The sequence below is a fragment of the Megalops cyprinoides genome, chromosome 1 (genome assembly GCF_013368585.1).
Source record: "Megalops cyprinoides isolate fMegCyp1 chromosome 1, fMegCyp1.pri, whole genome shotgun sequence".
In the NCBI taxonomy this organism is placed as follows: Eukaryota; Metazoa; Chordata; class Actinopteri; order Elopiformes; family Megalopidae; genus Megalops; species Megalops cyprinoides.
In genome coordinates this window covers 43090673-43117918 of record NC_050583.1, presented here as the reverse complement: position 1 = coordinate 43117918, position 27246 = coordinate 43090673, and the positions used below count along the sequence as shown (strand labels likewise).

Below are 27246 nucleotides of genomic sequence, written 5' to 3'. Positions count from 1 at the left end.
GCCAGTGGTAATCCAGTCATGCAAAGCGCAACGATGCTGTCCAACTACCCGGACCCCACCCCCACCACCTGCTCTTACTGTGGTACTGCAGTTCTTCAACTCTCCTAGAGTCTTGTAGCAAGAGATAAGATGGTGGTCTCCTTTCCACATTCTGAGCTGTAGACATGTCTTTATTTTTTTGTGTTTTTTCTTTTTTCAGTTTTGTCATTTGTACTGTGTCAGTATATTTTATGTATATATGTATATATACAAACACACACATATGTAATGTGTGTATGTATATCAGATGCAGAGGGTGTGCTCCAGTCTAGCATTTCTATTAGTGTGTGGCCCAAAGCTCTCATTCACAACCTCGGTGCTGTGGAAAGCACACCAGCTGTTCCAGTATTACTGGGTTACTGTTGTTTTCTCTTTCTCTGCTGTTAGTAATACTTGAACCTCTGACCTGGGAGTGAACACCAATCCTTTGATGAAGACAAACTTCATAGCTATTAAATTGATTTGCCTCTCAAGTAAATTCCTCAGATCGGTTTACAGTTTTGAAGGCTGCTTTATTTCAGACTAGACCTCAGCCTCTGTGCACCTGCAGTATTGACAGCAAGGCGACAGCCCTATCACTTAGCCTGCCCAGCTATCGCACCCTACAGCCCATGATAGGTCATTTACATATATACAATCTGTTTTTACCTCTTGTTAATAAAGAGAAAAAAGGGAAACAGGGTACTCTGAGTGACTTAGCCACACCAGATAACTGGTTAAGTGTTGTTTTTATAATACCAAGTACTACCTTTTTTATTCAGGGGATTTCTTGCTTCAATGGTTCAATGTCATACTCCCACCAAGGTTTTGTGAATGCCCCTTCGTGGTATGGTGTTTGAATTTTGGAGAGCTAGGTAACAATGTAAACACACCTGCCGTAGACCCTCTTTGAGAAATGCCAAACAAGAGCAGACCACTGCCCTGCCAGTGGTCCACTGCTGGCCACTGTCCACCCCCCGCCCCTCACCGGTCCAGCCCAATGAGCAAGCGGCTCCTCTCTTCCTCCTTCTGGCTCTCATTCTTGAGGTCAGCAAAGACCTGGGTGAAGTAGTGTGGGTCAGAATTGATCTGCAGCATCTTGGCACTCATCAAGTTGATGATGGACAGGCAGCGGTCCCAGAAGGCTTCCTTGGAGCTCTCCACCAGGAAGGGCTTGAGTGGGTAGGAGATCTCATTGCCCATGTAAGAATAGGACAGGTAGAGGCAAGTGAGCAGCACAGCCTGCAACTCATGCTCAGTGGCCACCTCGGAGGAGACCACGTCACGGCACAGCATGTAGACAAAGACCACATTGGCTGGAGTGATGAAGCCCTGGTCCTGCCAACCCTGGAGGAGCAGGGAACGGTCCACACTGCGGAGCCACAGGACAGGGTCGGTGGGTGACAGGTGCTTGAGTCGGTAGCATCGCCGGCAGAGAAACTCACCCAGGCAACGTAGGAGCTCGCTGGTGGATGCCTGCACAATCACCCGTTTGGGCGTTCCAGGGGCAGCAGTTGAGCCTCCCAGGGGCGCCTTCTTAGCAGAGGAGGCGACATTGCCTGAGGTCTTAGAGCCTGAGAGCGTGGGTGCAGCAGAGTCCTGGGCGAAGGTGGAGAGGTTGGCGCACGACTGCGACTTTTTCAGGTTCTCGTTGTTGAGATGCGTGACGTTGCTCTGGTAAGCGCCGTTGGGCTGCACCTTCTTGGAACCTTTCTTCTTGGCCGAGACGGCCACAATGCGCTTCCATGGCAGCACGTTGATGAGTGAGTTCCGCTTGAGGTTCTTGTCCTTGGCGTTCTTGCTGTTCTGCACGGCTGTGTAGTGTCCCACCGTGGCTGGCCCATCCTCGAAGAGCGCAGCCTTCCTGTAGCTGGGGGAGAGAGACAGCACAGTGCCCATGGTGCCGGCAGGGGGAGGGAGTAGAGGGCGGGCAGGTGTGTTAGCCTCTCTGGGTTAGGGGAGGACAGAAGAGAGAGTCCACCTCAAAGTGACTCCGACTCCAAGGGCCAGCTCTACTCAGGCACACAAAACCTGTCAACAGGTCCCCTGGGATGACCTAGAAGGATGAGACAGACCTTTGTGAGAACAATCATTGTCTCTTCGCCCCGGACAATTTGTTGGTGTGATGTCTATGGAAAACAAATTGAGGTTTTTATTAAAACTATGGTCAGAATGATAATGTTGATTGATCTTGTGGAAGCTTTTGTGTATGTAATCATGTCTGGGCTACGAAACAATACACATGCACATAATTATTTGAACAGAAAAATGCAGTTGAGATCAAGGTTCCAAATGTAGGTCTAATGATGACCTTCGGAGGAGGAGTAAGTCAGTGTCTCCCTGAGTGTCTATAGTGTTGCTTCATATGAGAAATTGAATCCTGCTGTATCTACCAGCAACTTGTTCTTTCTGTTTGCACTGATTCAATACACAGCAACCACTGATCAGCTTCTGGTGATTCTGTCTTAAACTGAGTTTTGATGTTGAGCTGGACCCCACCATAACCACAGCAATAGAATGATGGGGTACTGAAGTCATCATGGCATTCTCTTTCACTTGCTTTATCAATTAACTTATTAATGATCCCTGCACTGAGCTCAAATGGATATATTTGGTGGGTTTACTGATGATACATCAGTAACATGATAACATAGCTTGAAACATATTGATTCAATAACTACCCAAATGGGTTTTAAAACGTGTACACAATGCATATAAGGCAAAGCATCCTACAAACATGAATTCAAATAACATATTGTTATATATTACCGTTGTATTCTTCACTTATTGAGAATACTATTTATTAGTTTTTTAGTCTGATTTCCTATCAGTAGTCTTGCTGATTCACGCACCTCTCTTAACGGACAGCGGTAGATATGTAATCTATGCACTACTTAGACCATAAATGATTTGGATGCGATGTGTTTTTAGCGTATTTTTTCCTGGCTTTTTGTTCAATCGCCCATTAGTGTTTTCATTAATATCAGTTTATCTGTTATTCTAAACAAGCCCGAATTTCTTCAGCTGGATCTAAACGACTTGTTTGTAAACGACTGGTCTGGATCTTCATCTCTTCAGCCTGTCAAAACATCTCTGAAAGGCCTACCCTTAAAAGGTATTCATCGTAATATTAATATGTATAGTTTCCAGGCGGATTGTAGTTTCAGATTTCGATGCGGATTGGACTCTAACAGAATACTAAATCCTCCATCTTAACTGTAAAATGGAAGCCAAATAAGTAAACACTACGAGTTGGCGTCGCTTTGTTAGATAGACCTTACAGACACATCCTATTGCTTTAAATATATTTACATATTATGCACTCACATTATCTATCGAGTACCAGTCTAGAGAATCCGATGAAAGACATTAAAGGAGAATAAATTTTAAAAATTAAGGAATCTAACCATCACTTTAAATATCCGCACGGGATAGTCAAACATCAATATTATAGATATTTATATATATATATATATATATATATATATTATGTATATATGGATTCAGTTATTTAAATGAAATAATTATGCTTTAGATTACTTGTATGGACAGGGAGCAGTTTGCCTGCGGCAGTTCAGTCCATTAGGGCAGAAGTAAACAGGACTAGACTGCGAGACAATAAAAGCCAAAATACAAGACATGGATACTCACTGGTTTTCAAAGAGGTTAAGGTTTCATATACAATCCAAAATAGTCCGACAAAGGTTTGCTGCTATTATTTTATCTTGAGGTTTTAAATCCGACAGCGTTGATTTTGTTGCTTCGATGGCGGCGTACGTCGGCCACTGTCCAAGGTTCTGAATTTTAGCGTCTCTGTGCTTAATAACGGCGATATGTAATGATGGAATTCGAAAGAAATCTTCCTTTTGAATTGGTCCCTGTTATCACACTACAGTAGAACTACCATGAAATATCACAAAAATGATGATACATGTAAAAAACATCTCTAAAAATGTAGTCCCTTTTCAGTCTCACTACATTTCTTTCTCCCCCCTTTTCTGACAATCGCTTTCCTGTATTCTTCCTCAAAAGAATTTCATCTTGTTATAAACAAGCTCACAATAACACCGTTTGCTTTAAAAATAATAAGATATCAGTTCTCCTGATTTGTAGTGTTTATATTGTCCCCTTGATGTTGTGAGCATTAAGGAAGTATCTCGGTAATCTCACGGCGAATATAGCTCCAACGCAAAAAGATACACATTCCAATAAAAAGAAAAACAGTTTTTAGATAAACAAGCGAAATCTGCACGCCTTGACGCAGGCATCCGCAGGTTCTCTGCAGCTCCAATGATGACAGACAGATTGGGGGGGGGGGGGGGGGGACGCTGGGGGGATGCTGATATGATGCTATTGGTCCTCGCCAGGAGAGAGACAGTTTTTAGCGCTGCTGTGCGCTGTTGCTGGCTCAAGGACTTGGCGGATTGTTCATCAGTCGGCAGTGGTCGGGCGCCGCTGTGTGCTCTGTCCGTGGTGCTGTATTTGCCACTCCATCTCACGACCTCAACAATCAAACTGCAAGACTGTGAACACCTGGTTTACAGGATACAGATATATTATCTACTATAAACTGTATAACACAAAGAGTGACTGAACTGTACTGTAATCTCCACCATTGTCTGCCACAGTGCATGTTAAGAAAAATCAAACAGATTGAGGTGCACGTTATTATCATTATTATTATTATTATTATTATTATTATTGTTGTTGTTGTTGTTGTTGTTGTTGTTGTTGTTGTTGTTGTTGTTGTTGTTGTTGTTGTTGTTGTTGATGATGATGATGATGATAACAATGGATGCATAACAATAACTAACAAAATCTGATGAAAATTACATTTGAATGCATCGACACATTACACATACTAAAATGCAAATGCAATTCATAAACAATATTGCCTATGATCAACATAAAAATAAAACCAATTCATTTTATTTATTAAAGAGGAATTTTTAAGGCATTAATTTGAGACATGAATAAAAGACAATTATAAATGCAGAGCTGTTGTTTAACAGAGATTTGTCTTTTGGTGATTCATAACAGGCAGCTCAAACTTAAGATATATTAAGAGAATAAACAATACATTTTAGAATACTGCAATATTATATATATATATATATATATATATATATATATATATATATATATATATATATATATATAATATATTTTTAGTATTCTAAAATGTGGAATGTAAGCTGACAGGAAAACTTCTCAGGTTAATTAGCTTAACACTGATTTTGCTTTAAACAGAGGGGAGGAATCCTTTCTCATTTTAGCATAGAACGGGGTCTTTCAAGGTTATGGTGTGATATGAAACCAAAATGTTGTAAAGTAACAGGAGAAAGCATATATGGTTGTACATAGCTACAGTGTTGCAGACCATGTATTCATATCTGTAAAATGTGTGTGAATCATACCCATCTTTTCCAGTAGGTAATTTTCTGCAGTACAAAATGAAATTTTCATCTTCGACATCAAATTATCTGTTTATTACCAGTGACACATCCCTTTTAGAATATAGTTCTTCAACAACACTATGTGTGCAGTCTAAAGACTCCATTATTTCTTGGACCTTTTCAGCACTGGCTACACAGTTTCACATAAAACACTGTGGAAAGCCCACTGACCTCTGGTGCAAAAAAGGCAAACCACAGGTCTATGTGAATCAATAAAGCAAAGAGGTGGTTGTATTTATTTGGAAAGGTGTGTTTATACTTTGTAATAGAATATGAAGTAGCATGGGCAGATTGTGAGGCAGCATCATTTTGACATCAATACTTTCAGTGTCAGAGGTAGCGTTATTTATTTTATTTTATTTATTTGTTTATTTTTTGAAATGCACATCTACTGGTGAATATGGGAGCCTTATTTCTACACTGAAAACGTTTTGTCAAAGCTTTTAACAGTAGACCTCTTTTGTACATGTGTGTACTCTCTGCAGTGAAGAACTTGGCCTTTTGCAAGCTGAATGCGTTGTTTTTTAATTACAGATAAAAGCATTTAAGAACCGTAAACTCTCCACACAACAATCACCCAAAATGGTTACCAGTAACTCAATATCCCAGCATGCTATTGTGGCGGTAATTTCCTGCTGCTGTCGCGTTTGTTTGTGGACTGGCTGCCTGTGAATAGGTAAGATGGCGGCCGCGGCGGTGGTCGAGTTTCAGAGGGCTCAGTCTCTCCTCAGCACGGATCGCAACGCGTCCATCGACATTCTGCATTCAATAGGTAAGTTAAATGACCGCGGCGTGAGTGAATATAAGGTGGATTGGACTCTGTGCGTTGTTGTGCGCGGTACCGTTGCTGCCATGTGCGGTTTGTTCGCCTGTGGGAGCCGGTTTGCTTTGCAACTGCTGCTGCTGACTCACTGTGTGAGGGACATGGTAGGCCGGGAAATGGAGACCATAATGGACAAAGTTGTATTTATTTGCATAAAACACATTTTTCACAATAAAACCAGGTGTTGAACCATGACATTATACAGCTTTGATACCGTAAGGATAGGTAGCCATCATTTCAAAACATTATTTGCCTATTTATTTCACCACTAACTCTTACATTGCAAATAGCCAGACAGCTAACTCGTTCGCTAACTTCGCTACCTAGCTGGCATTAGCTAACGGGTATCTCGCTGAGAAAGATCTGTGACATTATGAACGGAGAAAAGTAATTTGTCCTTGATAGATACCTAACTGTATGGTAGAGTGTACGTCAACAATGGCTAGAGTTAAATGGCAAGTTTAGCAAGGGGTTTTGTCTGGGTTCAGGTACTTTACTGTTTAATTAACCATCTAGCCTGTTTGCTGTAGCTATCAGTAAGGTTATTGCTTGATGAATAGCTAGCTTTAGCCAATTCACAATTTTGGCCACTCACGTCGCTGAGTTAGATATCTAGCCAACATAGCTAGATAAATCTTGACTGGCTGCAAACAAAGACTAATTTAGGTAACTAGTTAGCTTACTAGCTATACTTGGGCCGAAGTGCTTCGCCACTTGTGGCTAATCACTGTTGTTATCCAGTTAACGTTGACGTTACCTCTCTTGCTAATTCACCTGTTTCCAAAGGTATCTGGCAAATTAATTGTTGAACTGTAGCCATCTAGCTACAGTTTTTTCCAACGAAAATTTCGAAAAAGGTACCACTGGTGGTTTTGTAGCTGAACAATACATACATAGATATATTTGGCTGATAAGTGGTGTATCGCATTATGAATAAATGACCAACTGCCGCTAGCTAGCTACATGTCAACCTTTCTTGGCTAGGTGGCAATGTTGTGATGTTCTCCCCGCTGCGTAGTACGGTGAGAGGGCGATTTTTGAGGAGGGTCACGTTGCACTGTCTCAACAAGTGTGCTAGGCGATAGCGTAGCGCGAAACATGAGGGGTTCTATTTTGGTCCAATGTTTTGAAATGGGTAGCTATGTGCATGATGTGCAAAAAAACCTAAGATGAACATGCTGTTATGGTAAACATAAGTTACTTTTCTAATCCTCATAACTTCGACGTGAGTGTCCCATTAAGCTAAAAAGGGAATTCAAGTTCACTTGACGTAATAGGGTAATCATGGCATAGGAGACTACCTGAAAACCCTTAGTGCCAGACCTTGACGTACTGATCTGTAATTGTATTTTCAGTTGCTCATCAAAAATGGAAGTAAACATTGTCCTTTGCTTTGGCAAAGAAACACAACTAGTGAAGCGGGTATTTGTTACCAAAAAGAAAATTAATCTGTGTCCACGCCATAAAGTAAAAGTGGGGAATTTTGTCAAAAACATCGTGCGTATATTTTTGATAGTGATGACATGCACTTTGCTGTTTTGATAGTGCAAATTAAGGGATATTAAATTAAATTGCACCATGGTTTTCTGGCATTTTTGTGACAATGTTATCCAAAATTCCTAGGCTGTTGGACTGATGGATAATCAGTGGAAAGTTTTGGGCATTTTGTTTGCTTCCATAATTTCTGTGGATTTTGGGATTTGAGGGACCTGTTAGTGTTTTGTTATAAATACATTGGTAAGGAAAGAAATGGTGATGATGTATAGGGTAAATGTGTCTTCATTGCTTTGAACATATGTTATATATAGTGACATTCCAGAAAGAAGCAAAGGGCAACCCAAGTGTTTGTATAACATTGAAAATTAATTTTCTGAAGAGGATATAGTGTGTCTAGTACTCAGATGGCTCGTGGAGAAAAAATGTTCGCAAGGCTAACTGTAGCACTCTGGTATGCATGTTGTGTCCTGCAGCCTGATGAAACGAAATTGCAAATCTTGTGTGAATATTATGTTTCTTATGTCATAAGGAGTACTAGATTACGGCATATTGTGCTCTGTGCCAAAAAAAATGTGCACAATCTGTGAACACATGGACTGCCTTTTTCTTCTTCTGTTAGTGTTGGAGTGACTGCGTGGATGGCCTGTGGTCTTCGTCTTTCTCTTTGCTAAATATGTCGACACAATGCCTAAATTGGCAGTCCTGTTTAATGGTATGATTGATGTCATTTGACTCTTAGCACAGTGATCCTAGCCAATTTATTATTCATGTTGAGACATCAGCTGATTTTGTAGTGTGCTTTTTTTCATTCAGATTTCCCCAAGTCACTTTATTCACCTCAATATAATATGACAAAAATCTTGTACTTTTTAAATTTGCAGTTTATTTGCAGTAGTTGATTTGTATTTCCATGAATTTTTTTGTGCATCTGTTCTAAAGGAAGCTGTATTAATTACTAAAATCAGAATTTCAAATAGGTAGGGAACTTGTTTCATTTCATCTGAGCAATATCGATGTAGGAGAATGTGAGAACCAGCTGGTAGTCTCTTGCATTTAAAGTTTGTCTTTTTCCCATGGGAAGTGAGTGCAGATTTCTCTGTGGTGAGTCATTATTTACTCAGGCAGAACTCAGGAAAGGGTTGAATATTCACTCATGCATCAGACACCTTAGTAATTGCTGGTGTTCACTGAACTTTCCTTTGCTTTAAGCTTGGATGTGGCCTGTTTTTCCCTGCAGTGAAGCGAGACATTCAGGAGGACGATGAGGAAGGAGTACGGGTTAAAGAGCAGAGCATCCTGGAGCTGGGGACTCTCCTGGCCAAGACGGGACAGGCTGCAGGTAGGATCCTCACACCCTACTGCTAGCAGCACCCTAAGAGCACAAGCTGTTATGAATGGATGAGGTCTACTCCTGAATGTCATGATGTAGGAGGTCCGCTGTGTACACACCAGCTGGAGGAAGACTTCTGTATGTTTACCTCGTGCACCACAGTTGTTATTTTCTGCCAGTTACAGCTACACTGTCCTTATCGCGCACAGATATTTCAGTAATTACTACGCAGTGGTTCTAAGAGAGGCTGTTCCTGCATTAAAGGGGATTTTAAGTGGTTTATCTGCATGATTTCCACACTGTCCACGGATTAGGTAGGCAGAAATTTTCCATGTCTCTGTCACAGAGAATTTTTTATCTTCAAGTGTAAGATGGGTTTACCAGTATAAGTTGCATGTTGGCAGAAAATATATTTGATGCTGGTGGTGATGGTGATGGTGCTAGGGAAACTTCACTAAGTACTGTCTAGTGTAATTTTAGTGGCTGCTTCCTTTTTGTGAAAAGAGGTGGCAGACTGTTGGACGGCTGTCTTCAGATATGGGTCAGACAGATCGCGGTGGCTCACGGTGTTGTAGGGGAAAGGGGCGCTCAGGTTGGATTTACTGAAGCTGCGCTGTCAGTCCCAGCTGACTCCACATGTCCTTGCCACGGTCATGATGACCACTTCTCCTCTCCGGCAGAGCTGGGGGGCCTGCTGAAGTATGTGAGACCGTTCCTGATCTCCATCAGCAAGGCCAAGGCGGCCCGACTGGTGCGCTCCTTGCTGGACCTCTTCCTGGACATGGAGGCGGCGACTGGGCAGGAGGTGGAGCTCTGCCTGGAGTGCATCGAATGGGCCAAGTCCGAGAAGAGGACCTTCCTCCGCCAGGCCCTGGAGGTAAGTCCACCTGCTTCAATCTCTCCTGCAAGACCCAGGAGAGGCAGCAGGTCTATATAATGCTGGCTGTGGGACCCAGAACATATCATCCTGCCGTTACTTTGGGCCGCTGGTCTTTTTTTTTCCCCCTAAATAAAATTTTGTTTAATTTTGTGGGGGGTGGGTTTCTCAACCCTGGTGTGACATACCATTTTCCATTTGCTGTGAAGGGTATGAATTTGAAATGGCTGTCTCTTAGCACCATCTTATCTTATGGTGCTGAGGTGCAGGTGTTTCAAATGATTAAAATATCCTTTACATGTTGTAATTTTTCGGTCCAAGTTTGTCACAGAATTGGGGTGGTGAATGTTGAAGTGGCACAGCGCCCTCAGTGTCCTTCCGTTTTCCACAGGCTCGTCTGGTTTCTCTGTATTTTGACACTAAGAGGTACCAGGAGGCATTGCTGCTGGGTGAGTCACCGCTGTTTACTGAGCCCCGTGCTGAGTCACTATACTCCCCTTCCTGATTGTGGCAGGTGGTTGGCTTTCCCCTCTTTTGTCATCAAATCTGTTTCTTCTGGCCACAATGAAAGAACAAAAGCTTTGCATGAATCATGCTCTCACTTCAGACAAGGCTTTAATTCAGAGTTCTGGCCAGTGGGCTACAGGTTTCAAATGTTTGACTCATACATTCAGCCTCTTACCTGACTTGTCTGTCCTTTTAGAAAGTTTAACAAGATTTTATAAGTTTAAAGGCTTTGTAACAAATCAGCTGGAGCTGGGCCATCATTGCTGGAGCATGGCTTCACTCATAAGATGCAGTTTTTAAAGCCAAATAGTGCTGATATATCACAGGCGTTCAAATGTCATATTACGTTCTGGAAAATGAACAAAACACAGGCTTCTCTCCAGTCTCCCTGCTTCTGAATATGACTGTGTATGATAGTGGAGTTCTACCAAACAGTCTTTTATCTTTCAACTTTGATGACTGTTTTTACAGTGTCAGTGTTACGTACATGTGAGGTGATAGGGCATTGAAACAGTGGAATAATTGAACTGGTTAGGAAAACTGGACCCTGCGCATGTAAACATAACATGTTGCCTGTATCATCTGGTAAGGTACTTCAAAGTGGGGCACTTCATTCATAAACCCATCATGAAAATGCATCGCACTCCAGATGATTGTTTTAGAGATTACTGTTATGTAACCGTTAACTCCCCCTCATTGGCCATGTGCAGGCTCTCAGCTTCTGCAGGAGCTAAAGAAGATGGATGATAAGGCACTTCTGGTGGAGGTGCAGCTGCTCGAGAGCAAGACCTACCATGCACTTAGCAACCTGCCCAAGGCCCGCGCTGCCCTCACTTCTGCCAGGACCACAGCCAACGCCATTTACTGCCCACCCAAGCTTCAGGCCGCTCTGGATATGCAGTCAGGTGAGTCCCCCACCTGCTGCTGATCCTGCCGGCAAATGTCCAGCACTCCTTTCTGCCCTGCTCCCCACGTGAATGGGCTCATGTTGAATAGGGCCACAAATATACACCCACTAACCACCCTGCACTCATTTACACTACCTGGTCTTCCCAGTTGGAAGGCTTGGCCAGTTAACTAATTAAATAGGTGTCTGATTTTTGTTCAGAAACACATTCTCATTCACACCCACACCAATGGAGCTGAAGCTATGCTTAGCCATTGCGTTGCTTGTGGAAGTATTTGGGAATCCCTGAACACAGTAATTCACAATAATATTCTAATCATCCTCTAATACTCTCATTTTCATTCATATTCTGAACCAAAACATCAGCAGGAACAGCTGTCCATGCTGAAGAATATGACATGGAGCATCGTGAAGATGTAAATTTCTATGATATTAAATTGTGGAAAAAAGCTATTGGTCATGTACAGGAGACTAATGTCTCAGGGCTTCAGCTGTTTTAGCTTCATCCATCATTACATGAGCCACAGAATAAAATCTATATTCTCAGTGGGTGCATTGCCCTACAGAAACAAGGATTTCTACTGGGTGGAAGGAAAACCTGGTGTACTCAGTGCTACCCTTTGAGGAGGCTGACCCCATCCTGACCTTTCCACAGGGATCATTCATGCTGCCGAAGAGAAGGACTGGAAGACGGCCTACTCGTACTTCTACGAGGCATTTGAGGGCTATGACTCCATCGACAGCCCCAGGGCCATCACTGCGCTCAAGTACATGCTCCTGTGCAAGATCATGCTCAACTCGTGAGTGTCAATGCAGGGCTGCTGAAATGCAATGAATGCCTAGTGTCAGAAAGCAGTGCCTTTGGCTTCTTTAACAGTATGATAGATGTATGCATTGTCCAATTTTCTCAACGGGGACTTGCACATAATTGTACAAGTGTTTGAAATGTTTGTGTTCTTAAATGGGGAAATGAGGACATATAAAGGAGCCTGAGAAAAAAATTCTTGGACAGGCATGTGATTTATTAAATTTGCCCATACATTTTGAGGTTGGATGATAAGATATGTGCTGTCCCTAATAATTATGTCCCCTTATGGTGCCTTAGTTACTTGAATGCACTGTGTTTTTTGAGATCTGGTGTAAAGCACTGGCTTTGAGGCATCTACTATAGCATATGTGGGTTCCTCAGATTGGGATAAATGCTGTTGGTTGTGGTCTGTGTTCCTTTCAGGCCAGAGGATGTACAGGCCCTAATCAGCGGCAAACTGGCCTTACGGTATGCAGGCCGACAGGTAAGGGCCATGCTCACAATGGAAATGGTTACTGAATTTCATACCACCACTTTGTGGCCTAAAAGCCTGAGCACTCTGAAGGGCGTCAGGTTGAAGGATATTTGTCTGATTTGGCTCTTTTGGCAAGCAGCTGTAATTCTGTCTAGTCAAGCAAGGCTTTAATCCCCATAAACAGTCACAGGACCAATCAGCTATCCTCCAACCAATGAGCTTCATGCTTGTGAATGGAACAGCTGGATGGGGTGGGGTTACACTTCCTTTCACAAACAGCCCAAGCAGGCCAGTAATTTTTGCTAAGACCCTTCTGCTCACATTTATTTGAAGAAATTCTGTCAACATCTGGCATGGGCAGTGACCACGTTAGAGGGAACAAAATGTGACTCAGTCTCATGAAAATGAAAAAGTCCTCTGTTTTAAATGAGGACACTAGTGTTTCTGGTATGCAGGTTTTCCAAGGTATCTGTTGGTATAAAACTTTTTAGGTGATCAGATTTTTTTATATATATACAAAGCTTTCAGAAGTTATGAAAATGTCTGGTAAATAACATTTATTTTTTGAACACTTGTTCAGCTACAAAGCTGAGGAACTTCATAGCTGTTACCACATGATTGCAAGCCGTGCAATCTTGTTGGATAGCTAGTTAAGTATGATAGGCATTTAGCCACTTAAAAACTCAATGGTGCTGTTTTTCCACTACATCTAACCTAACTAACCTTGCTAGCATTAAAATAGCTAGCTGATAAGGTTAGCCCATCTAACTGACTAGCTAGCTGCTAAGTAGTTTTGCAACAGGGACTGTCGGTGCATCTGTATTTCAGATTTTAAATGGATGGAAGGAGGAGAAAATGAAGCTGGTGTACTTTAGATCCCTGTTCTGCTTCAGCTGCTCGCCTGCCATTGGGTCCTTTATTTGCAAGCTTAGTTGAAAGACATGCATAAAAGTCATGTTTCATGCCATGATATTTCAGCACATTTTGTCAAGGTAGATCATTACTGTTAAGTGGTTCACCTTATATCACTGAATACAAAATGAAATGGCATCTCAGTGACTGCAGTACAATTCACCTTTCCCTGAAGAATGTTCAGGCATGAGAGTGCATGGCATATATTATTTGTAAAGGGCTAAGATGAAATGTTGACCTTAAGGGTCACAGCCATGTCCGATCCGGTTTGGTCTTACCTGTTCCACTGCAACATGTAGCCAAATGGCAAGCTGACAGTCTTCCCCTCCTTATTTCTGCAGACAGATGCACTGAAATGTGTGGCACAAGCCAGCAAGAACAGGTCCTTGGCAGATTTTGAGAAGGTGAGACCTGGGCTTTTACGGGGGAGGGCAGAGTTTCTTCAGGGTTTCCATTCACACAGTTGTCTATCACGTGCTGAATTTGGAGCTGTTCTGTCTCACGCTCCCCTTGCCTCACTTGCTCTTTCTCACACGTTCTCAGCTGTCTCACTCCCTTTCTGTCATTTGCTTTGTGTTGTGTCTTACACTCTGTGTCTCAGGCCTTGACAGAATACAGAGCAGAGCTGAGGAATGACCCCATCATCAACACCCACCTGGCCAAGCTCTATGACAACTTACTGGAACAGAATCTCATTCGTGTCATTGAGCCCTTCTCCAGAGTACAGGTAGATGGCACAGTTCTTGCATAAAGTGCTTACCATTAGCACCCACGCCGAATGCATAGTCTCTCTGTAGCTGAAGATTGTTCCCTCGTTTAACTCCAGTATTTTGTTGTTTGTTTTCCAGATAGAACACATATCAACTCTAATCAAACTCTCAAAGGTATGAATTATCTTGTCATATTTGGGGGGGAAACACTGAAATACCATTTGGTGTCATTTTTTTTACAGCAGAACTGCAAAAAATGTTAATCACAGGCTGACACTCAGTTGAATATCTGAATTGCATTGTATTATTTCATTTATAATCCTTTGGCAAATTGTGTTCTGCTGCCAGCCAGTGTTTCTCCATAAATGGTATTGTCCTGGTGGAGCATTCTGATTGGTTGGTACACTGTAGTTCCTGATTCCATGCTTTTTATTACAGCTTGCAGGTCCTCCTCATGAACATTCATAATATGATAGTATGGAAGTGTGCAGAGAGTATGGATAATCTTAAAAAATAACAGGTTTTAGCAGACCATTCTGCATCTGATTGACATTAGTTTGCCAGGTTTACTTTTACTTCAGCACTCATGCATGTTGCATTAGACAGTATTTGGGCCCTATTATAGCTGGTTATTGCTGCCAAGCCCATCATTAAAATGAATGCATTGTGTGTGATATTTAGGGTAGTCTCACCAGCCACTTGGTAGTCACTTGGATTTGGTCGAGTTCTCTCATATTTTGACATTTCTTTTGTGTGTGATATAAGTTCATTGTTTAACAATCAAGTCTAAGACTGTAATAAAAAAGGTAGCGATGATATTTCCTCAACTCAATTTGAATCCTCAAGGAATAGTAATCTATAGATGTTCGTAGTTATATGGATTACTGTTGACCACCCCAGGGTTTGGAATACACCTTGAGTTTCTATTATAGCTCATGAAGGAATGAATATTCTTACACAACATGATAGGAGAGTAAATGTATGCTTTGATGATCCTGCAGCTGAACTTTTCACAAGTGCTGTGATATTGTAAAAGTTTGGGCACAACTCTACAAATCCAGCACTCACAACACTATTGGCTATACACTTGCTACAACCTCTTTGTGGTCCAAGACAGACTGTTGTTGAAATGCATTTGTGGTGCCTAGAGTATAGAATCCTGGAAGTTTTCCACTGGATTTGTTCTGCGCATCAGAGAACAGAACTATTATCAACAATCCCATGCATGAATGTTTAGGAGGGAACCAGCTAGTGGGAACAGACAACAGAAGAAAATAGCAGAAACTGCATAGTATCAACCAATCAGAAGTTCTTTTTCCACATTGTAATGCCATTTGAAGAGAAATACCAAACAGCAGAATACACAAGGCATAGTCTTCTGTTAGATAGCACAGTGCCATCTTGGGGAAGCATGTTATCTACAACATTACTGAAAGTGACTGTATCAGATGGTCTCTGTCACTCTGTATGATGCACAAGTTGTCCTCTGTTTATGGAAAGGTTGCAGCCCTTCAAAACATAGATTATCTTGGAAAAAATATTTTTCCATCATTTCAAAGGTAAACATTAAGATTATGCGCTTGTAACTAGTGAAAATGACTTCTGGTGGGGCATATTTTGTAGCAGCCACAGAATGTTCATTTTAAGAAAGAATTTCCACAAGCTGATAACTGTCTGTCTCTAATCCATTCACTTTGCTTTTTACACTGCATAACCTTATTTCTCAAAGGATTCACTAATGCCTTGAAGGAATATTAACGTCCAAGTGCTGGCTCTGTAGACGCTGTAGTCAAGCATGTGCTGTAATTGCAGATAACATGTAGGGCAACAAGTCTGATGGCAGGGCATGACCTTGTAAAAGATGGGAGAAAAATTAAAAGTATCTGGATAACAGACAGTGACAGTCTTTTTCAGACCTCAGTTAATTTAAAAGCAATTATAAAAAAAATAATAAGCAATTAAAAGCAGTTTTTAAAAACATCAGCAGAAAAACACACAAGAAAACTTAGAGGTGACCATCAGTGCCCAGCAGTGCACTCCCTGTATGTGGTGTGGCCACTGCATAAGGGTTCTCGCATAGGGCAGAAGAAAAAGAGGAAGCCCTCACGAGACTAGTGAAATGTCTTGTTGATGTTCTGAACATAATCTTTGCAGGTGCATCTCTGTTGTTTCTCACTGTACTGTTCTCACTCTTTCGCAGGGAGATGTCGAGAGGAAATTGTCACAGATGATTTTGGACAAGAAGTTCCACGGTAAATAGAATTCATACTGTGTTTTCATGGCCCCCTTTTTCTACATGTACCTTGTTCCTTTGTCTTGCTGTGATATTTTCAGTTACAACTTTCCCTCTTAGCATCAAATGCACACTCCCTCATGTACAATTGGTAGAAGCCACCCTCCTTTTCATGTGATGTCTCTCTCTTGCCAAAGCACTTGGCACTTATCTTTCAGGCCTCAGGGTTAGTGTATCCACCTATTCCTCTCTGGCTTTGGTCTCGAACTGTCAGGAGAAGATTATCCAGCCACATCTTTTTTATGAGGGCAGACCAGTGACTGAGGCCTGATTGAGAAAACAAACATCAGGGTTAGGGTTTTGAATATTCATTGGGCTTCCTTGGTTACTTTGGGCTGATTTCAGGCGGTTTGTAGGAAGTACCAAAAAGGCAGGCATGTAGCACAAAATTGTTAATGACAGATCTTAGGTGTGTATTTCTGGTTGCTCTGTAATCAGTCTGGTGCTCCAGTGAACACTCATCTCTGTCCCTGTCCTTGTATTTTCCCTTGGCTCACTACAGGAATCCTGGACCAGGGAGAAGGGGTGCTGATCATATTTGATGAGCCCCCAGTAGACAAGACCTATGAGGCAGCCCTGGAAACCATTCAGAACATGAGCAAAGTAGTGGATTCACTCTACAACAAAGCAAAAAAGCTAACATAGGTGAGCACTGCTACTTTCCACACTAATGATGGTAATGATGAAAATAATTATTTGTTTTGTAAATGCAATATATTTAAAGTGTGTAACATAAAATGTGCATTGTATAGGAATAAAACAGAAAATCGTAGTAATTTCACCAGCATACCAATATAATCCAATATAATGGATTGCTTAAACCCCTTGGTTTTAGTTTTAGTCAAACAGGGGAAATGAAACATAACGGTACCCACTGATGAAGGCAGTATGCCATAACTTTTGAATATCTTGCGCAGCTTTGCTTAAATGGAAAAAAAGTTGTGTTCATGTGTGAGTCAGTCTCTGAAATCAAGCTACACACCTGTGCTTTTAACTTTAAGGCTTAAACATTCATACTCAGTTATACTGATCGTTTCTCATAGCCATGAGTTAAATAAACTAAATGGTTTCTTACATTGAACATAGTTAATATTGGAGGAAAAATAATTTCTGAGCTTATTGCAAGTGGAGAGGGCTTGCTTTTTCCAAAGCTGAAGCGGAGCCATCAAAACCACACCCCTCGCCCTCTGTGTTGCTTCAGTGGCCGTAGGAATTTGGGCTTATTGTCACAGTAGAAGCATGAATGTGAGTTTTGGTAAGGTGGCACGTGAGGAAAAAACTGATCTGTTTGTTCCAGTGTTGAAAATGTGGTAATGTGCCCATGGACGGTCATCTGATGTATCAGTTTGTAAGGGATTAATCATACAAGAAAATGGATTGGTTGGTTGCCAGAAAGGATATGTTTAGTGACTTTCCTTGGAACCAGCTAATGAAAAGTAAAGACTTGGGATATGTTTGCTGAACGATCTCCAAAACCCGTTCAATATTGCTTCAATATTGCTTCCAAGGTCAATGTTTTTTTTTTTTTGTTTTTTTTTTTGAAATTGTAGGTTTCATGGCCTATACTGAGAATAGTAATATCAAATTGACATTTCCTCTGATGAACTGTTGACCAGAAAACATTCACTAGTGACGGTAGATGCCCAAAGAAGTTTGTTAGAGAGAGAAAGCATTCTGTACCTTTCACCAGGGTTCATGTGTGCATTTCTCCATCATATCAGTTAATGGAGAAGACTGAGGACATCTCCTGGGGTCCCAGGATGCCTGCATTAAATTAATTGGATTAGAAGATTTTCACATGCCTGAACCCAACATATAAATCAGACACGCCGCTGTAGACCGGAAACAGTGAATCAGCACAGGCGGTAACAAAGGGACACACACCGGGGGGTTAATGCTGTGCTCTTCCATAAACTTCCTTGATGTACCAAATGATTCACATAGCTTCGGCTTTCAAAGTGCTGAGTGATGTTTTTCTTTTTTCTTTTATGAATCACCACCAGAGACTGAAAATTTTCATATCACTGTCAGATTAATAAAAGCAAAGGATGGTACGGTTATTATGTACAGGAAGGAATGTTAAGAGATTAAGCAGGTTAAGAAGACAATGGTGTGGGTTGATTCAAAGTCCTCAAAATGAGAGTATAATTCAACCACAACTCTATACATTTCTTTTGTTCCTTGCATTTGCTTAAATAGGAATCTATAGTGAAGAGCCCCTGATTTTCCATTTTGCAGTAAAATCTGATATTTTGAAATTTGGTAATAGGTTCCAGTTCCACAGCAGTCAAAATCTGCAGTGAGTCCTTTGCCTCATTAGACAGTTCTGTGCATTTCATGTGGATGCATGCCAAATTGTAAGGTCAGGAACAACTTAAATACACTTATTTTTAGTTTACCATTCTTAAGTACATAAAAGGAAATGTTTTTTTAGTTTCCATTCATTCCCAAAAGCAAACTGTGTAGCCCATGTTAAGAGGGGTCATTGGTGGACCCCCTTTAGAGATGCAGAAGCACGGTACCCCCAGTAACCTATGACCTTTCTTATCCACAGAAGTGAAGACTGCATCTGTGGAGAACGCGTGTGGCCGGTGTATGGAACATTTGGGAGAGGAGGGGGGAAGGGTTGGGAACAAAAAAAAAAAGTGAACTACAGAAAGAACCCACAAACTGCACCAGGATTCCTCAGTTCCCAGCGGAAAGTTTTTAACTTCTCTTTCAATGGACGAAACTTTTCAATTGCATCTTTTTTTTTTGGTATTCTTTTTCAGTACTCTGTAACACTCAGCGGCCCCAGCAGGCCATCAGGGAAAATTGTACAATAACAATAAAAAAAATTTAAAGCATATACAGTATAAATATATAACTATATCCATCTTCTTCAGAATAAAACGGTTAGGCTTACACAGACGTGAGTCTACTCTTGTTACCACCCAAAGGTATGTTGTTGCCTCGAAGCCCAGAAAAACCCAACTGACAGGTATGGGGAAATGGTTCTGGTCAAGATGAGCCACCACAGATGGAACACCTTCCTTTTTTCCCCTGTTGTACCTCTTACTGAAGCACATTGACTGGTTGATGGAGCATGGATAGAAAGATGTGGAAGATTCCGGAAAGTTTGTTTGGTCCATGACATGCACAATGCTCCTTCCTGCTCTGTCATTTGTGTCTGTATGTAACGTTACCAGTCTGTCCATCCCTTGTGCTGTTGCCCGTGTTGTTGTTATCATCCAAACGTAAGTGCTTTTGTAAGGAGACCAGCTTGATGGAATTGGAGAACCACTCATTTTTCCACTCATCTTGAAGACAACAAATAAAATGGTTTCCATATTCCACCCTGTTATGGTCCTGTGCTAGATCACGAGCACTTGGGTCTGCATAGGGATTCTTTTGTCAGAAGTGCATTCTTACATTCTGTTTTACTCCATTAGTAGTTCAGAAGCTACAGTAGGAGTTGCCAATCCCCAGCCTTTTTTCGCCAATTTCTCTAATAAACAAATTATATTTTTTAAGGTTGACTTTTGCCTCTTGTCAACAGTTCGCTCTATTTAGGAGATATCCTGGGTGGGGTTTAGCTTGAGTGAAACATAAGATGTTCTTGTGTGTGAACTGGAGCAGGGACAGGGACTGCTGTTTTGCAGTGGACATTGAGCATATGTGCAGGCTTGAAAGACCCATGTCTTGTCAAGCACAATGTGTTTAACTTCTGCAATGTTTGTAGTTGGGTTTGAGTACTTTGTTGGCCATGTGATCTGTTGGTGAAGCCCAGAGTGTTCACAGTGAGCTCATTGGAGTGGCTAATTGCTACTATAGTCAGAACAGTGTGGGCAGAAAGGCAGGCCAGCACCTGTGTATGTTCTGGGGGTTAGACAGTTTGCGCAAATGAAGGACAAAGCAAGAACACCAGTGATAATAGTGAAATGATAATATCTGGGACGCTCAGCTCTTTGGCTTGAGGTCCTGACTACAGCCTCAGATTCAGATTGCCATGAGGGTGCATTGACTTGGGTTAGTAGGGCAACTATTGCATTAAAATTATGCCAGGAGGCAATTATGTCCACTGAAGTCCATATTGCCATGCTCTGTGTTTGGTCTTTATTAACATTGTGCCCTCAGCTCTTTGTGGTAAGAACTGCATACACTCTACAGCAGTGTGCCCATGTGAAAAGGGTTTCTAATACAGACTTCACAAAAGTATTAATGACATCAGTGTCCCTGGTCCTCAGAGGACAGAGGGTTGGCCATATGCTCACCTGGTGCACCATAGATAAGCTGGTTGCTTGTAGAAAGGCAGTTGCTGGTTTCCAGCCCTTCTGAGATGAGATCACGCATGCTTGAAGCAAGAGATCTCATGCCTTCAAGCGTGGAGGTAGTTTTGCCAAGTCTGTATTTAGCGGTGGTGGTAAGGATTGAAAGCTTTCATTTGCCTTGTTGATAAAGGGTAGAAATGCCAATATTGTGGATCCACACTAAAAATGGACAGTGATCGATGTCTTGTATTTTTTTTCTTCTTAAATTGTTATGGTGAATGTAAAATAAGAATGAGTGGCTTTTGTCTGCATAGTGGAACGTTGGTGCAGGAAATACCAAATCACACAGTAGGCATGGTTTGCTTTCCTGGATTCCCCTGAGGGCAATTGCCTGACTTGTCCACATTTTGTTTTATTAATAGGTTTGTTTTTTATTGCTAGGAATTACAGCCTTTGATCTTGTGTCTTCTCAAAACACTCATTTGCTGTATCAGGACAGAATTACCTGTCCCCAGAAGAGAGCGATCGATGACAGGTTATTCTCCTGTGACAAGATGAAAAACACAAAATCTGATCTGAAGGATCTCCTCCTGTGGTAATTTCACTCTGTTTTTAAATCAAGGTTTTCTGACAACAGTACTGGCCAGAACTTGCTGCTGAATTGCTTTCTAATTTTAGTACAGACCACTTATGTTGAATCAATGTAGTGTGGAGGGTTGAATCTATCTGTCTGAGTTTGATTGGCACAGTCATAAATTAACTTCCTGACAGTCTTATAAATGAAGACATTGTCCAACACATCCTTCATGTCTGTTGGCAGGTTGTCAGCAACACTATAGTATGTATGTCTTAGCCTGTCCCTTCACATGGTACGGATTGTGCCTCAGTTTAATCAGTCAACACCCAATCGTCAGTTACACTTCTACCATCCAAGCACAAGGTCATCTTTATGGTTGCTCTGTTTTGTCAAGCTGTAGCTTGGCATCCAACCTGTGAACATATAAAAGCAAAATTACGTTGTTAAGGGTCATATCCTTCTCCCTAGCATGGTTACTTTTGTCTGTGTGAATATGATTTTTTAAATTGTTCAGTCAAAGGATGTAACTGCAAGCTATTGAAAAGGTTGGATTTGTCTCATGAAACATCACAGTGTGTGAATTCTAGTCTACTCGCCTGTTCAGATTTCATTAGTATCTTGTATGGAGTCATATCGTAATGGAATGGGGCCTTGTCTGAGATGTTAGCGTTTGTGTAACAGGGAGTTAAGATTTTTTTCTTTTGTCATCTTGGCTTGGCCATTATGACAGAAAAAGACGTGGTGAAACCCTGGGCAGAGCCCAGTGTCCTTGCAAAATGCCTTTAGGCAGGGCAAACCTCTGCTACCCATTGTATAACATGGACTTTAACACCGCGTTGTCTCCTTTATACAGGTACCTTTGGGCTCAGTTTGGCCCCTGATATTTGTTAATAAACTAGTCATTTGGAAAACATTTCTGGTCTCTTCCCCCATCTTTCATATCCCACAGTCTGCAAGTTTGTTTTTGGTACTATGTGTTCTTTTCTCCCAAGTTGCCCTTTTCTGAGTCAGAAACAGATTTATATTTTAGCCCCTAAGCCATCCACTTGTTGACCGATGCCAACCCAACAGAAATAACAAAAAAAAAAGAAAAAGGAATGATTGCTTGTTTGTGTTTTCTAACTTCATCAATATCAAATGTACAAATGGTTCTTGCTGACCAACAATTACCAAGTATATCTGATGTTCAGATGAGTTCGAATAAACCTTTTTATCCAAAAGTGTTTTTTTTTTCCTTTTGCATTTGACCTTTCTAACCTTAAATAACTAGTATTTTATCCCCAAGACATTTGAATTGTAGGTTGCTCTTGCTCTATCCACTTTGAAAACTATTTGGCTTGAAGCCCTGCAAAGGAGGTGTCATTGTCATAGTGCAGGTTTGTGACTTAAACCACAAATTTAAACCAAAATTATACTCAGTGCCGAAAAATGTACATTTTACACTTGTTCTGTAACCTCTTCACAAAAAAGGACCCCAGAATACATAGGTGGCCACCATTTCCAGTGGTGAGTGAGTGCTTTGCATGTTTTTTTTTTTTTGTGGTAACACTATGGTTCTCTCAAATCCTGATTTTTCAGAAGAAAGTAGATGTCTCACTCACTGTGGTCTGTTTTTACAGTGTAATTTTTTTAGTCTGAAGACCACCTTGTACTACAGTCCTGGGCATGTGATTTCTCTAGCATAAGATGGAAATCTGCTTTCCAGCAAACGTCTATTTTAGGAATTCTGCACCTTACCACTACACCACTGTATAGCACACTGATATATATATCAGTGCAGGTTTATATATGATCAAAATTTAGTTGGAAAATAAGAAATAAGGTCTAGAAATGAAAAGATTGTATAAATATTTTACGCTTACTGTAAAATTTGCATAAAAGGACAGCAGGCGGCGTTCACATCCCATTGTACGTTTTATACAGATGGGGCAGGGGCAAGTTAGCAAGTGGCTGAAACAAACTCCTAAGATTGTTTGTTATGTTGGCATGAATTCCGTGGATATACGTGTAGGTATATATATCCACCATGGATTTTCATCTTTCATTTTGAAAGCACCGCAATCGAGGAACATCGAACTTCCACGTTGTTGTAGATGCATGTAATCAAATAGATTGTCTTTATCCGCTGCACTCAAGGCTAATGAAAATAAGCGATAAACAAGTCCGGCGTTTTCCGCGCCTATAATAAAGCATGTCAGCTAAGGTAGTTTCAGCTGCTAAACCCATCTCTGTATACAAGTGTTTGTTGCGCAGATTCAAATGAATGAATGGGCAGACATGTCTCACCGAGCGTGTTTTTTTTTTTTTTTTTTTTTTTTTTAAGTCCTTCGTGCCGAAAACCCCACGTATATCATCTTCAGATTTTATTTTTTACTCCGAGATTATTTCGGTTATTATTTTAATGATGATTTATCGTGATAACGTAATTAACAATTCGACATACCTATTTAAAAATAAAAGTAAATTTGTTGAAGTTGTAATTAATATAGGCGTATGCCTTGCAACAAAACCTGTCAAAACAATCTGTCATTCATTTAATGGTCGTGCTATTAAATGTCGAATTAAAAATCAAATATTGTGATAAATAACTACACAGTTAAATACATGTTGAAATGAACATATAAATCCGTTTCGAAATAAATAGATCTTGCTAACCCTGTCTATTAATCAAGTCAAGAAACGCAGTGGTTCTAGTTCTAAAGAGAAAGTTTTGAGGGTTCTAAATTTCTTGAAGCATGATCCAAATGTGAATTTTCAGTGTGGGACAATTTCAACGAAATGTGTTAATTGGGTCGTTTCATTAAAGGAAATTCAGACAATTTAGTGTCTCAGGCAACGCTTTTTGATCAAGATTTACTATTTCTTTGTGGGTGAGTCACAGTGGGCTCATTGATTAAAACAAGGTATCAATCGATATGATTTAAAGGTTTGTGATTCTGCGCAACATTAACAAATAAACCACGTTTATCGCAGGAGCTGCACAGAATCACTAATATTTATACTATTTCAATACGTCGATAGCACCAAATGTGTTAACTACTGTACCACCCAGATGTTAAGACTGGCGAATCTACGCAGTTGTCCAATGAAGTGATGCCTGTGAATCATTCGTACAAAACGTATGCCGACGTTCAGACGGAACGTCATCTTACGCTTCCGGCAGCTCCGCCTCCCGCTGTCAGTGCTGCTGTGTTGGAGCTTCAGGAGGAGCTGCGTCCGAGTTACAATAAACACGAAGATGGCGGCGCGGGTAAGTTTCAGCGTATTATTTATCGGTACTCGGGTATGAAATATAGTTACGCATCAGTCTGGCGACCTGTAACATCATTCTGGAATATCATAATACAGAAGCGGGACGGTGAAAACATTCCGGGGTATGAACAGGTTGTCGCGCAACAGGATCGCGTCATTCAAACATAACCAGCCCGGAAGATAAGTATTAGCTAGCTAGCTGGTCATGGGTATTAGGTACAGAGCACTAAACTGAAAGCTATAGAAGTTGTCAAGCTGCTTAGTGTTTTATATATGCAGCTGTGCTGTTTTGTGTTGTACACAACAGGAACATAATCAGCTGTCTAAATTTTGCGTGGACCCTGTCTGTATTTATTTAAACAGACGCAAACGTCAAATCCTGGTTTAAAATCCTAGACTAGCGAGCAGACTGCTAAATATTCACTTAAGCCACCTAGCTATCTGGCTTTGTACCTATTTAGCTAGCATTAGTATTGTCATATATAACGTTAGCGAAACAGTAAACATCTAGAAAGTATCTGAAAAGGAATAAAGATATGCTGTCGAGGTTCAACAAATGTGTAAAATTAGGCCGGCTTGTTAGCAAGCAACCCCATATTAACAGCACAAGGAAATTGGGGGAAAATTCGCAAGCTGTCTTGACAGCTAGCCATAGCTAGTTTTACCAGACTGGTTTTTGCCATCAATTGAAGAAGGCTCATTGTATCAAATGGGAGATGTATGGCCACGGTAAGCGTTCGTGAATGACATATATATCCTTATCGAAACACTTCCTATGACTGTGTCTAAAATACCACCATTGGTCGAGTGAATAAACTGTATACATCTTTACACTAAGTGCTTTGCCATTTTTACTGCAGTGTGTCAACAGAGAAAGACTACATGTTGGGGTGACAGTCACTTGTCATTACATTACATTCATTTACCAGACGCACTTAACGACTTCCAGCATAAGATACCAGATTGTATCCATCCAGGTTAAATGAACAACAGTGTCAGGTGAACAGGATGCCCAGACCAGTGAGTGTGAACACAACATTTAGGCTACCTGTTCATGTTTGCTTGTCTATGGAAAGAGGAGTATTCCTTTCAAGATCCACTTGCATTCTAATTATTACAATCAATGTATGGTATATTTTTAACTTGTACCAATGTACAAAATTAGGACTTTGGTGTGATTGGTTTAGATTAGATTGTACATGTTAGCTTAACTGATCTTTGAGTTCAAGAAGCCTCACTTCCCCATTGCTAATCATAGGTACAGTGATTTTATGAATACCATGTGCTCAAGTGTGGTAAACATTTGCAGGTAGAATTATATTAGTTTGTGCTTTGTCATAGACAAGTGTTTTGTGTAACAGTTTCCTTATTTGCTTTCTCTCTTCTGCCATGTTTCACATACTTGGCACCCCTCCTGCATACAGTCTGAGTGCTCCAGCCCTCTGCAAACTCATGACAAGCCATTCTCCGGGAAACAAAAAAGGGAGGTCCCAAATGGCTTTTTCATTTCCGTTTCCTCTCCCAAGCGAACACTTACCTTCCTGAGGGGATTAGACCAAGGGTATTGCAAACAAGGTACAGGAGCTTCTCTGTCTCTAACAATTGTCTGGGTGCCCCCAGGGGACCACTTCACCTGTCTGCTAGAGGACAGGGAGATGTTGGGAAACCTCTAATTAAACACTTCAGCATCCTCACATGCATAATTCAACCTACAAAAGGCAGTGTGGCTGGCATGGCGGTGCAGTCAGGGAAAATTTCATTAGGGCTCTTATTGCCAAGGAAACTGGCAATCTGTGTCCATCCTGATAGGTGGATGTTGTGTCTCTGAGACTAGTTAATTTGATGAAGTCATCACTGTATGATGAACAAAGTACACAATGTTGTTCGAGTGTACTTTGTTGCGAAGCATTTAAGAAGCTGCTTGCATGACATTTGCCAATCTTCTCTGCACCTCAGTTGCCGTCCCATTTCAAGTCTGATGGTGCATTAAGACCCTCTCTTATAATGAGGCTGTTGTGCTCCTTTTGAGCAGATTACTCTTTAATTCTAAATCGGAATTCAAGGAATTTGTCTCATAAGGAGCCACACATCAGGACTGGACAGGCTTTGGTTACTCTTAAATAGTGCTGCGAGTTTCTGTGGAATTGGTTGTGCTGCTGTGACCGCAAAGTAGTATTTACATTTTACACATAGAGATGTGGCAGCCCCCCTTAGTTAACTGCGGTTTTATAGTTGTAGTGTCTGCCACAGGTTCATTTCTGAGAGGAGGGTACCCTATCAAAGACTTTAAGAATGGCACTTATTGTCACTCCCAGTATTGCAGACATACATTGGGGCTCTAGTCCGATGAGACAGCATTCTTGCATGCCACCTGCTCTCACTATTCAGGTTGGGATATTTCTCCATGTCCACAAACCGCCTAGATTTACAGGCAGCCACTGTGTTAATGCACTACACAGTTGCACAGAGTAAGTGCCATTAATCACCTTTTCATGGTTTTTATTGTCTTCATGTAATTACATATTTTACATGGAGTCTGTGATAGCCTGAGACC

General features: G+C 41.1%; 3 protein-coding genes across 3 annotated transcripts in view; 2 read left to right on the top strand and 1 right to left on the bottom strand.

Annotated features, from left to right (window-relative positions):
• Window positions 1-218: 218 nt before the first annotated feature.
• LOC118790957 (cyclin-dependent kinase 5 activator 1-like) lies at window positions 219-4302 on the bottom strand. The gene is made up of 2 exons (XM_036548123.1): window positions 3670-4302; window positions 219-2074 (listed from the first exon to the last, which is right to left on the bottom strand). The coding sequence occupies exon 2, from the start codon at window positions 1915-1917 to the stop codon at window positions 1003-1005; it is 915 nt and encodes a 304-aa protein (XP_036404016.1). The 5' UTR covers window positions 1918-2074; window positions 3670-4302; the 3' UTR covers window positions 219-1002.
• A 1833-nt stretch (window positions 4303-6135) lies between these two features.
• Window positions 6136-22505, top strand: LOC118779138 (26S proteasome non-ATPase regulatory subunit 11-like). The gene is made up of 13 exons (XM_036531061.1): window positions 6136-6246; window positions 9032-9133; window positions 9805-10001; window positions 10393-10450; window positions 11219-11413; window positions 12071-12215; window positions 12647-12707; window positions 13952-14014; window positions 14212-14337; window positions 14459-14494; window positions 16521-16572; window positions 17116-17258; window positions 19168-22505. The coding sequence occupies exons 1-12, from the start codon at window positions 6156-6158 to the stop codon at window positions 17256-17258; spliced, it is 1269 nt and encodes a 422-aa protein (XP_036386954.1). The 5' UTR covers window positions 6136-6155; the 3' UTR covers window positions 19168-22505.
• A 2099-nt stretch (window positions 22506-24604) lies between these two features.
• Window positions 24605-27246, top strand: part of LOC118776944 (vesicle-fusing ATPase) — a 35141-nt gene continuing 32499 nt past the window's right edge. The window contains exon 1 of the mRNA XM_036527604.1: window positions 24605-24690. Coding sequence (XP_036383497.1) covers window positions 24679-24690 — 12 coding nt within the window. The 5' untranslated portion in view covers window positions 24605-24678. The remainder of the gene's footprint in view (window positions 24691-27246) is intronic.

Coding starts and splice junctions, on each gene's coding strand:
- LOC118779138 (XM_036531061.1), top strand. CDS start 6,156: ATGGCGGCCGCGGCGGTGGTCGAGTTTCAGAGGGCTCAGTCTCTCCTC. Junction 10,451..11,218: donor CCAGGAGGCATTGCTGCTGG/GTGAGTCACCGC, acceptor GGCCATGTGCAG/GCTCTCAGCTTCTGCAGGAG. Junction 12,708..13,951: donor TACGGTATGCAGGCCGACAG/GTAAGGGCCATG, acceptor TTATTTCTGCAG/ACAGATGCACTGAAATGTGT.
- LOC118790957 (XM_036548123.1), bottom strand. CDS start 1,917: ATGGGCACTGTGCTGTCTCTCTCCCCCAGCTACAGGAAGGCTGCGCTC.